At 31.9% G+C, this 13062-nt stretch overlaps 2 protein-coding genes across 3 annotated transcripts in view; one reads left to right on the forward strand and one right to left on the reverse strand.

The window, feature by feature from the left end:
* Nucleotides 1-12422, forward strand: part of LOC109850242 (tetraspanin-18) — a 31462-nt gene extending 19040 nt beyond the window's left edge. The window contains exons 7-8 of one of the 2 annotated variants that reach the window (XR_002249388.1): nt 11019-12059; nt 12151-12422. Coding sequence is in view for 1 of the 2 variants with exons in the window: in XM_020420209.1 (XP_020275798.1) it covers nt 11019-11039 (21 nt within the window). In the remaining variant the exon portion in view is untranslated. Of the gene's footprint in view, nt 1-11018 lie in introns of both variants that reach the window. The other variant, XM_020420209.1, reaches the window with a different exon arrangement.
* The window catches only part of LOC109847281, a 5541-nt gene continuing 4676 nt past the window's right edge, over nt 12198-13062 (reverse strand). The window contains 1 exon segment of the mRNA XM_020416519.1: nt 12198-12216. Within this exon segment, the coding sequence (XP_020272108.1) occupies nt 12198-12216 (19 nt within the window).

Raw genomic sequence — 13062 nt, forward strand, 5'->3', positions numbered from 1 at the left:
AATCTATGAAAATTGTGAATTTTAAGTATGCGGACTTAATTGGCAGTGGGTTGAAAGGGACGAAAATGGACAAGAATAGTGAGTTATAGCCCATAAAAGTCACAAATTTTAAAGTACGCATACTCAATTGCTATTGGGTCAAAACAACCAAAAATAGATAAAATTCGTGGATTATAGGGCATAAAAAGCGCGAGTTTTGAAATATCCTTAATTGACATTGGGTTGAAAATAAATTAGATGTGGGTTCTATAGGGCATGAAAATTGTGAAACTTTAAAGTATGCATAATTAACGACATTATGGTTTATAGCCATTAAAACTCGTGAATTTTGAAGTATGCATATTTAATTGCCACTAGATCAAAACATACAGGAATAAACAAAAATCATGGGTTATAACCTATGAAACTGTAAATTTTAAAATACCGACACGTAGTTGCCATTGGGTTGAAACAAACTAAAATGAAAAATAATTGTCAGTTATATTGTGAAATTTTAGATTACACATCGTTAATTACCATTTAGTCAAAAAAGAAAGACAATGGAGAAAGAAACATGAGTTACAACTAATGAAAATAATTAGTTTTGAAGCACATGATTAATTGTCATTGGTTCAAAACAAATAGAAGTGGACGATAATCATGCGCTATGCATGTAACATGTTCTACAACTCTTGAATTATTGTATTTTGAAGTACACATTAGGTGGAAATAAACAAAAATGAATAAAGATAATAGATTATAGTCCATGAAATCATAAATTTTAAAATACGAGTACTTAATTGTCATCGGGTCGAAATGGACAAAAATTAGCAAAAATCGAGCGTTGTAACCAATGAAATTGTAAACTTTGAAATAGGAGTACTTAATTGTCATTGGGTTAAAATGACAAAAATGAACCAAAACTTTGGGTTATAATTTATGAAATTACAAATTTTGAAAAATGCATATTAATTGCCATTGGGTCTAAATGATTTAAAATGAACAAAAGCATATGTTACAGTCTATGAAATTGTAAATTTTGAACTATGCATATTTAATTGTCATCAGATCGAAAGTGATAAAAATGGACACAGGTCATGGGTTAGAGCCCTTGAACATTGCCTAATTGCGAATCTTGAAGTAACCTTACTTAATTGACATTGGGTCGAAAATAATAAAAATTGATAAAACTCATGGGTTATAAGGCATAAAAATTGTGAAACATTAAAGTGCCTACACTTAATTGGCATTGGATTTAAAATAATAAAAATGAACAAAATGGTGGGTTATAACGTATGAAATCACAAATTTTAAACAACATATAATTACTATTTGGTCGAAATGAACGAAAATTTACAAAAATCTTGAGTTATAACACATGAAATTAATTAAATTTGATGCACGTATAATTAACTATCATTAGGCCGAAACAAACAAAAATGGACGATAAATTATGAAATGTTGAAGCACACATACTTAATGCGATGGGTTAAACCAACCGAAAATAATAAAAAATCATGGATTATAGGCTATAATTTGTGAATTTTTTAAATACAGATACTTAATCAACATTGGGTTGAAATTAATAAAAAATGAAAAGATAGTGGGTTATAGCCCATGAAATCACAAATTATAAACTACACATACTTCATTGCTATTGGGTCGAAATTTATAAAAGTTATGAGTTATAGCTCATGAAAGTCGTTTATTTTGAAGTATGCATGTTTAATTATCGTTTGGTCAAAATAAACAATAGATAAAATTCGTGGATTGGGCATGAAAACCTTAAATTTTGAAGTTTCCTTAATGGACATTGGGTTGAAAATAAATCAAAGGAATAAAAATAGTGGATTATAGGTGGGGATGTGCAAAAGTATTCATATCTGTGAAAATATTCATATCCATATTCATTGTATCCATATGTGTTAGGATATGGATAGGTTACTCAAAACTATAACCGACATGATATTGTTACGGATATGGTTATGTAGTGAGATATCACGATCCGTATCCAAAGTATCTGAATATATACTGTTGCAACAGTTTTAGTCCCTAGATTAATGGCTTTGAGGTTAACTTTGATCATCAAGATATCCAATCTTAAGTTTTCAGATATGATGAACGAAGATATTAATGACCTCTCTCTTATATATGAATTATATTTTTTTCAATATATCTGAATGGTGCATTATAGCCCATGAAATAACAAATTATGAACTACACGTACTTAATTGCTATTAGGTCGAAAAGACCAAAAATTTACAAAAATCATGTCGTATAGTTCATAAATTAATTAAATTTCATTCATGTATAATTTACTGTTATTGGATCGAAATAAACAAAAATGGATGATAATTGCGAAATGTCAAAACAGGCCTGCTTAATTGCAATAGAGTCAAAGCATATGAACATGGAAAAAGTTATTATTATAGCTTATGAAATCGTAAATTTTTTAAATCATATGCTTATTTGTCATTTTGTTGACATGGATAAAAAATAGACGAAAATGGTGGGTTGTAATCCATAAAATCAGAATTTTGAAATACACATACGTAATCAACATTGGGTTGAAAATAATAAAAATGAACAAAAATGTAGGTTATAGACTATGAAATCGTGAATTTCAACTAAAAATAGTTGATCGACACTAGGTCAAAATGAACAAAAAATTGACAGATCATGGTTTATAGCCATTGAAATCATGAATTTTGAAGTATATGCTTATTTAATTGTCATTGGGTCAAAATACACATAATTAATTGTCATTGAGTCGAAACAAACAAAAATGAACAAATTTGTCTGGTATATCATGAAATTTTGAATTATGCATACTTAATCACCATTTAGTCAAAATAAAAGAAATTGGAGAAAAATGTGTGTTATAACCCATGAAAATAATAAGTTGTGAAGAATGATTAATTGTCATCAGATCGAAACAAACAAAAGTGGATGATAATCGTGCTTTATACATGCTGTAACTCTTCAATTACCAATTTTTAAAGTACACAATACTTAATTAACATTAGGTAAAAATGAACAACTTGCACAAAAATAATGGATTATAGTCCATGAGATCTGAAATTTTAAAATATGAGTACTTAATTGTCATTGGGTCCAAATGAAAGAAAATAAACAAGAATTGTGTGTTGTGGCCCGTGAAATCGTAATTTTTGAAATAATAGTAGGTAATTGTCATTGGGTTGAAATGAACAAAAATGGAAAAAATATTGGGTTATAATCTATGAAATTGTGAATTTTGAAATACGCACATTAATTTTTAGTGGGTCAAAATAAAAAAAAAATCGTAGGTTATAGCCCATGATCCGAATTTTGTACTACCCATACTTAATACCCATTTGGTCAAAATGAACGAAAGCTGATTTCGCAGTTTTGAAATCCACATACTTAATTGTCATTAGGTTGAAATGAACATAACTGGACAAGAGGTGTGGGTTAGCGAGCCTATGAAAATTATGAATTTTCAATACGCAAACTTAATGGTCATTGGGTCGAGATGAACCAAAATGAATGAGAATAATGAGTTATTATAAGTGAAAATCCCAAATTTTGAATAACTCTTAGGCCTTAATTGTCATTAGGTTGAAAACAATGAGAACTGGAAAAAATAGTTCGGTATAGTTCATGAAAATTGCAGAACTTGAAAATAGGCATACTTAATTTCGATGGAGTCAAATCATAGAAAATAGACAAAAAACATGGATTATAGCCCAAGAAATCGTAAACTTTTGCAGTACATACAATTAATTGTCATTTTTGTCGAAACTAATGGAAATAAACAAAAATCATTGGTTATAATCCTTAAAAATTGAAATTACGTCATCAACATTAGGTTGAAAATAAAAACAAAAATTTGAACAAAATGATGGGCTATAGCCCATGAAATCATGAATTTCGAGCTACATGTGCTTAATTATTATCGAGTCTAAACAAATGAAAATTGATAGACGTTATGGTTTGTAGTTAATGAGAATCGTGAATTTGGAGTATGCATACTTAATCGAAACGAACATAGTTGAACAAAAATCATGGGTTGAAACAAATTTGGAGTATGCATACTTAATCGTGAATTTCGAGCCTATGAATATCGCGAATTTTAAAATACCTGTACTTAACTTTTATTGGGTTGAAACAAATGAAAATGAACAAAAGACGTTGGTTATAACTAACAATATCATTGTGAAATTTTGAATAATGCATTGTTAATTACCATTTGGTTGAAATGAAGTAAAATGGACACAAACTGTGAGTTATAGCCCATGAAAATAATAAATTTTGAAGCTTACATAATCAATTGTCATTATGTTGAAACAAACAAAAGTGGACGATAATCATGTGTTGTACATGGTGTATAACTCTTGAAATAGCGAATTTTGAAATACACTTAATTGTTATTGAGTTGAAAAGAATGAAAAGAAATAAAAATCGTTGGTTATATAGTCCATGTAATTGTGAATTCTAAAATACGAGTACTTAATTGTTATAATATGGAATTAAACGAAAATGAAAAAAATCGTCACTCATAGCCTATGAAATTGTAAATTTTAAAATACAAGTACTTAATTGTCATTGTATTGAAATGAATAAAAAATAACAAATATCAAGGTCATAATCCCTAAATAACAGTTTATGAAATAAGCATATTAATTGTCATTGGGTCGAAATGAATAGAAATGAACAAAAATCGTCAGTTATAGCGTGTAATTGCTAATTTTAATCTGCACATATTTACTTGTCATTGGATGAAAGGAATAAAAAATGGACAAATATGGTGGATTAGAGCCCTTGAATGTCAATAATTTTGAAGTATCCATATTTAATATCCATTTGGTCAAAATGAATGAAAATTGACAAAAGTCGTGGTTTTGACTTCAGCATACTCAAGTGTTATTAGGTTAAAATGAACAAAAATAGACAACAAATGTTGGGTGCAGCCTATGAAAGTCACAAATTTTGAAGTACGCGTCATTGAGTGGAAACAAACAAAATAGATAACAAGCATGAGTTAAATGGCATGAAAGTCACGAAATTTCAAGTGCCCTTTCTTAATCACCATTTGGTCAAAAATAATAATATTGGACAAAAATAATTAGGTGTAGGTCATGAAAATAACAAAATACGCAAATACTTTATTTCGATGAAGTCAAGCCCAATGAAACTAGGTAGAAATTATAGATTCTAGTCCATAAGATCACAAATTTTTAAAATACTTTTAATTAATTGTCATTTTATCAAGAAGAATGAAAATAAACAATAATCATGGGTTATAATCTTTGAAACTATAAACTAAAGTAGCATACTTAATCAACGTTGGGTTGAAAATAATAAAAATGAACAAAATTGTGGGTTATAACCCATGAAATCATGAACTTTAAACTACATACTTAATTGTGATCGCGTCAAAATGAACAAAAATTTACAAATCGTAGTTTATAGCTAATGAAAATCTTGAATTTGAAATACGCCTACTTAATCAAAATGAATGGAAATCAACAAAAATCATTGGTTGGCCGATGCAAATCACGAATTTTGAAGTATGCATAGTTAATTGTCATTAGGTTGAATAATTGAAAAGGAACAAAAATTATGGGTTATAACTAATTAAAATTGTGAAATTTAAACTACGTATAGTTAATTACAATTTGATGAGAACAAATTAAACTGGACAAAAATCGTAAGTATAGTCTGTAATTACAATTTGATGGAAGCAAATTAAAACAAAAATCATTAAACTGGACAAAAATCATCAGTATAGTCCATAGTTACTATTTGATAGGAACAAATTAAACTGGACAAAAATCATTAAACTGGACAAAAATCATCAGTATAGTCCATAGTTACAATTTGATGGGAACAAATTAAACTGGACAAAAATCGTCAGTATAGTCCATGAAGATAACAAATTTTGAATCATGCATAACAAATTGTCATCGGGTAAAGCAAAAGTGGATGATAATTGTGGGTTATACATGTTGTATAACTATTGAAATAATGAATTTTGAAGTACACAAGTACGATAATAAATAAAATTGGTTGGTTATAAGCTATAGCCTATGAAAGCAATAAATTTTGAAATACGAGTATTTAATAGTCATTTGGTCAAAATGAACGAAAATAATCAAAAAATTATGAGTTGTAGCTCACGAAATCGCAAAATTTTGAAGTATGAGTACTTAGTCATCATTTGGTCGAATTGAATGAAAATGAACAAAAACTAATCATTATGACCAATGAAAACGCGATATTTGACTTCGCATATTCATTGTCATTGGGTTAAAATGAATGAAAATGAATAAAAAATATTCGATTACAATCCATGAAATTGTAAATTTTGAATACACATTTACTTGTCATTAAATCGAAATGGATAAAAATGGACAAAAACCATAGGATAAAGCCCTTGAATATCGCTAATTTTCAAATACCCATACTAGTATCCATTAGGTCAAAATGAACGAAAATTGAAAAAAATTATTTTTGAAGTCTACAAACTTAATTATCATCGAGTTGAAATAATGTTACAGAAAACGCTAGACGGGCTAGGCGTTTGGGCTGGGGCCTAGACACCTAGGCGGTGCCTAGGCGTTTGACTTTTTTAATTAGATAATTATAATAATTGACAAAAATAAGATTTTGATCTTAAAATATTAATAAACTAGATCATTTGACTCTTGCATTCTTGCTCATACAAAATTAAACTAAAATAGAACAAGACTAACTAATTAACTAAATTTAAAAATAGTGAAAAATAAAAAAGTAAAAAAAATAGTGAAAATAATAATAAATAGTGAAATTTTAAAATTTTACCTTGAAGAGAAGAGGAGGTTCAGCCATTGAGGTGGCGATGGCGGTGCAAAGAGGAGATTTGAGTGGTTGCGGCTGTGGGAAGGGAGAAGGTGGTTGCGATGGTGATGGTGGTCGAGAGAGAAGAGAGGAGGTGGCTGCGTAGGTTCATCGAGACAAGAACAGAGAGGAGGAGATGGTGGCTACAGGGGGTCCGTCAAAGAGAAGATGAGTGGTTTTGGGTTGTGGACTTGAGAGGTTATCGAGAGAAGAGGAAAGAGGAGAAGAGGAGCTTGTGTGGGGGTGTTGGTGTGTGGTCGTTGGTGTTTATTGAAAGGAGGAGCGTGTTCGTGACTACGGTCTGGTTAGGGCTTTGGAATGGGGAAAATAAGAGGGCGAAGGAGAGAGAAGAGTGAGCGTGGTTTTATGTTTAGCGGTGGTTAGGGTTTAGTGGGTCGGGTAAATGAAAAAAAAAAACCTCTTTGTTTTCAAATGGCTTTGATTGATGCAGCAGGCAGCAGAGGCTAGGCAACTCCTAGGCGGAAACCATCCCGCACCGACAAACATGATGTGTGCCAATCTAGGCGGCTAGAGGTCCGCTTATGCTTAGGCGGACGCCTAGGTGTCTGCCTAGGCCGGGTTTTATAACATTGGGTTGTGATGGATTGTAGCCCATGAAATCACAAATTTTGATCTACATATAATTAACATTATGTTGAAAAATGAAGAAAAATTGACAGAAATTGTTGTTTGCATCCAATGAAAAAATTAAATTTTGTAATATTCATACTTAATTGTCATTCGATAGAGAAAAAACAAAATGTAACAACAATTGTGGGTTGTATTAATGAAAATCATGAAATTTCTAATTAATTGCATAATTACCATTTGGTCAAAACAAATTAAAATGGAAAAAAAATCATGAGTTGCCTATGCAAATGATGAAATTTGAAGCACACATACTTATTTGTTATTTTGTTAAAAAACTATAATGGACAATAATGGTGCGTTATACATGTATAACTCTTAAAATAGCTAATTTTCAATACACGTACTTAATTGTAATTAGGTTGAAAAGAATGAAAATAAATAATAATCGTTGGATACAGCCCATGAATCACAAATTTTTAAATACGAGTACTTAATTGTCATTGGGTCAAAACAAACGAAAATGAACAAAAACCGTAGGTTATAGCTCATGGAATTACGAATTTTGAATTACCTATATTAATTGACATTGTGTTGAAATGAATGATAATGAACGAAAAATATGGATTATAGCCCATGAAATCGTTAATTTTGAAGCTATCCATACTTAATATCCAGAGGATCGAAATGCACAAAAAGTAGAAAAATTGTGTTTTTTATATTCACAAACTTAGTTGCCATTGGGTTGAAATGAACAAAGTAATAAGAATCATAGGTTATAGTCCATAAAAGTCGTGAATTTTTAAGTATGCATATTTAGTTGTTATTGAATTAAAACAAACAAAAGTACATAAAAGTTATAGCATATAAGTGCTTGAAACTCCCGAATTATAAAGTATATATAAGTAATTATCATTAGGTCGAAATGAACGCAAATAGTCAAAAATATAGCAAAGTTTGAAGTATGCAGATAATTTTCATTGGGTTAATATTAAGAAAAATGGACTAAAATCGCACATGAAAATTATGAATTTTGAAGTATGCGTACTTAATTCTCATTGGGTCAAAACAAACTTAATGAGTATTATAGTGCATGAAAACCGTGAATTTTGAAGTATCCTCCTTAATTGTCATTAGGTCGAAAATAATAAAAATGAAGAAAACTAGTCGGGTGCTCATCAAAATCACAAAATTTCAAAATATTCATTCTTAATTGTGAGCGAGTCAAACCAAACAAAAATGGACAAAACTCGTTGATTATAGCCCATAGAATCCCAAATTTTTTATACGCATAATTAATTGTCATTTGGACAAAACAAATAAAAATAGACAAAAATTATGGGTTATAACTCAAAAAAAGAGAATTGTGAAGTAGACATAGCTAATTGGCATTGGGTCGAATATAAAAAGATGGTGGATTATAGTCCATGAGATTGCGAATTTTAAAGTTCGCATACTTAATTGTCATTTAGTCCAAACAAACAAACAAAAGTCATGGTTCATAGCCTATGAAAATCGTGAATTTTGATGTATGCATATTTAATTGCCACTGGATCGTAGCAAACGAAAATGAACAGATATCGTGGGTTATAACTCAAAAATTGTGAATTTGATGTAGCCATACTTTATTGAATTGGGTTGAAACAAATGAAACTGGACAAAAATCGTGGATTAAAGCTCATGAAATTTGTGAAATTTTGAATGAAGAATATTTAATTACTATCGGATCAAAATGAATGAAAATGGATAAAAATTATGGGTTCTAGCCTATGAAATAATGAATGTGAAGCTCGTATAATTAACTATCATTGGATCGAAATAAAGAAAAATGGATGATATGTTGTATGTTATATATGTTATATGGCCCACCAAATATGGACCCAAGAACTCGATGCACTAACAACTGTTTTGCATAGGGGTCTACATTTACATTACTTTTATTTATTTATTTATTTATTTTCTCTTAAGCATCTATCGTAGCCTAGCGTGAAAGTGATTTGAACCCCTAAAAGTAGAGCTTAACTACTGTTTCATGATGAATCTTAAAGCATCATTTGAATCAATTGGAACAACCATGTCAATATCGACATGATAAGACGGTGCGTGAAGTATCCATATACTTTACTGCATGCATGCAATTTATTTTTCTCAACTTGGAGGAAAGGAAAAGATTTGGTTGTAGAGAGGAAAGAGAGTTTTCTTTCCTCAGTCATACTTTGATATACCTATGAAAAATACACAATCTAACTTTCTTGATAACTCATTGACCTGTCAACATACTAAGTCATTAGAATCTAGAGATTGAGTTGTTTAAATTTATTTGACGAATGCAAAGTTTCTAGTGTAATATATGATAAGACTAATTGATTTCATATCTACTTACATATATCTCATCTCTTGCCTTGTGATTGTCCCTAACTATACCTTTCTGTAAGAAATAAAAAGAATTAATCTTTAATTGAGAAATAGAGAAAACTGTTTTAACAGTGGAACTCAGGTTTTTCTTAGGTTAAAACAAGAAATATTGATTTAAATTGGTGTGATGTTTAGTGTATATTTTTCTTGCTGGGTTTAATGGGTTTGGAGTGGAAGATCTTGGATTGTTTCATGATAAGGCAAAGGAGAGTAAAGGGAATGTAAAGAAGCATTTTGGAAACTTAGAGTAAAGGGAATGTAAAGAAGCATTTTGGAAACTTAGCTGTTTGCTCGTCAACGAGAATTAGAAAACTATAATTGAGCTCAGCGCTCTAGTAGTGTGGTGCCTTCAAGTGATTGTTCTCCATAGGCTGCATAGAAATGCAGTATCATCAAAACTTGGTTTCTGAAAAACGACTGTTTGCTGATGTTTAAAGAAATTGACCATTGTGATATTTAGTGTATTTTCAACTTGTCTAGTTTCTTTAGCTAACATTTAGTTATGCATCAAGAGCCCATATTTTTCTGCCTGGCTTCTGGTAAACTTGACTGTTCCTGGACAACAGATTTCCATACATCTATCCATTTCTGCTTCAGTTTGTGCCTAAACTCTAGATAAGGCGTCCGGTATTGTATTTGTGAGAATGTTAAACCATTTTCCATATAAAACAAAATTTCCCATTCTGGAGATCTCTTCTGGCTAAGCTGGATTGGTCAATGCGTTGTAATCAATTTTTTGTGACAGGTTTGCTTGGAGACTCCAAAAACCTGCCTTATATTATTAAAGTAAGAAAGCGAATCATGTCAAATTTCCAAATTGCTAAGATGGATGCAAGAAAAGTTATCAAGTTTCATTAATTCTTGAAAATACAGTTTGACACATTACAAATCCGTTGTCATGTTAAATTGACAAACCTCATTATCCCAGAACCTGCTAATCAAGGAATGATAGTGACACATCACTGTTAATCACATGATTGGTTCTGAAGTCCCTCAAATATCCACCTTAATCACTAATGGTCCCAAAAGTAAACAGTCGTCTGATTGGTTTTATATTAGAATCTACCCTGCATTTTCACAATTCGGCCTTTAATTCAGTCCAAGTGCAAAAAAACTTCAGGTTACTATTAATCCATCTTATTCATTGTTCCCCCCACGTTATTTTCCTGATGCAGTATGGCTTCAACCAGAATTAGTTTTTCTTGTAAGCAACAAAGTGGACCTGAAGCAATGATGTCGTCTTGTCAACAGCATTAAGTACAAACCTAACTGTTGTTTTCTAAGCAACTCTTGGTACTGGTTTGCTTTGGTGGGTGCAGCTGTTTGATCCCCCCTTGTATCATTCTCCGCTTCTTTATAAGGTATTAAGGTTGTGCTGGGTTCATCTTTCTGTTTAGAATGTGTAAATATCAAGGGTCTTATTTATTGTATTTTATTATTTTTGGTTGGTTTGGTATGATATAAATGATTTGGCACTAGAACTGTACTTGGATATTGATTGTGTTTTTAGCTGGCTTTCCTATGGAGCACCTGCCAGATTCCTCTTTATGTATTAGATACCGGTGCTCGCAAGAATACAACTCTTTGTGGTAGCAAAGTTTTGCTTGCTTTGTATTTTCAGGACCAGGGAGTTTTTATGGACCACTTGAGAATGGAAGTTCTCTCTCTTTCCATTTGGTGCGTGAGTTACAGGTTGAAGTTTGGGTGCTTTCAGAACATCATTTTCCCATGACCTGGGCAGAAAAAGAGAGTTCATCGCCATGGGCACCTTGTCCCAATCCTCATTCTCCTCATTCTTGTTGTTGTTAGATTTTGCAAAATAATGAGATATGATTGTCTATTAGCAAAGTCTACATTGCCCCAAAATCGATGTATTATGTGATATATCATGCTTGGCATGTATATATGACTACAACTGCACTCACGAAGGCTCCCGTGTTAATCTTTGTACAATAAGTGGTGAAGCGGAACAAAGTCGATTGGACAAATTTGCAGTAGTTTGGCATCGTGAACAAATCTTTCGCTACTACTAAATTTACGTACAAGATCCCGAGTTGATCCCAGAAATCACTTGTGATCCGATTAAATGAGAGCTCGTCCTCGTCAATGATCATTAAGGATGTCTAAAAACCATCGCATAACTGAAGTGGAAAAGAGGAAGTAACTTCTCAGGTGCATTTCCAGAGGCACCGTTCAACGCGTGTGCAGAAGTGAAGGTAAAATGTCAAGGCAATCACGTGTATTGTATGATGTCTCAGTAAGTCATAATGAGAGGTCCCCTAACCATCAAAACCTTGTACTGTGCAGTGATAAATAGCAAGAAGAAAGACCCCCACAAGTGCAGTCCTCAAAGATTAGTAGCTGTTACTTTTGCTGGAAGAAGGAAAAAAACATCATGGAGTCCCAACAGGACAAGAGAAATTACATCGGCAAGAAACACGATCCGAAGATCACGCTGCCATCTAGTGCACTGATTCATTCTTTAATTACACTTTAACTAACTTGTCCTGTGGCATTAAAGGAATCTTGTATGATTCAGAGTAGCACCTCCTGAATTAACTATTCTGGTAGTTATGTTCCCTGTGCATCACTAAATACGCTCGTTTCCTCCCCCCAACTTGTCCAGAGAGAAAGTTGGTGATTATCACACAAATATATCTAGATGTTACTTCTCTAATATCCTGTCAAAGTTCTGCCAAATTAGACGTTTTTGCTTCCTTCCTCCATGTGATTTAACTGCTCATGGAACCCCGAAGTATCGTTGAATTGAATTTGCTACCCCCAAATCTATTACCCTATAGTTTCACTTGGCGGATAGACCTCTGGGCCAAATTCTTTTGACTCTTACCCCTAAAATAATATGGTCCCGCTAATTTCACCTAGGGGCCAGTATAAGCCAAAATTCCATTCAGGGTAAAAGAGGAGAGAATTTTAAGCCATGGGGTCTATCTTGTCAAATGAAACCTATCGCTGCGCGGGGGTTCTCCGTGCAATTAATTAACCCTTCTATATTGCCCACACTTCAAAAGAAGGCTATGCCAGTAATTATGGGTATAAATCAATCGTCAAACAATACACAAGATTACAGGCAGATACTATCTTTGCCAACAACAATATGATAGTATATTAACATAAGAAAATTAGAGAAAGGTACCTCATTACAAACACCCATCAGCTAGGTCAGCCAATGCCTCCTCAACCAACTCTTCTAACACTTTA

This window comes from Asparagus officinalis, chromosome 7 (genome assembly GCF_001876935.1).
Source record: "Asparagus officinalis chromosome 7, Aspof.V1, whole genome shotgun sequence".
Lineage (NCBI taxonomy): Eukaryota > Viridiplantae > Streptophyta > Magnoliopsida > Asparagales > Asparagaceae > Asparagus > Asparagus officinalis.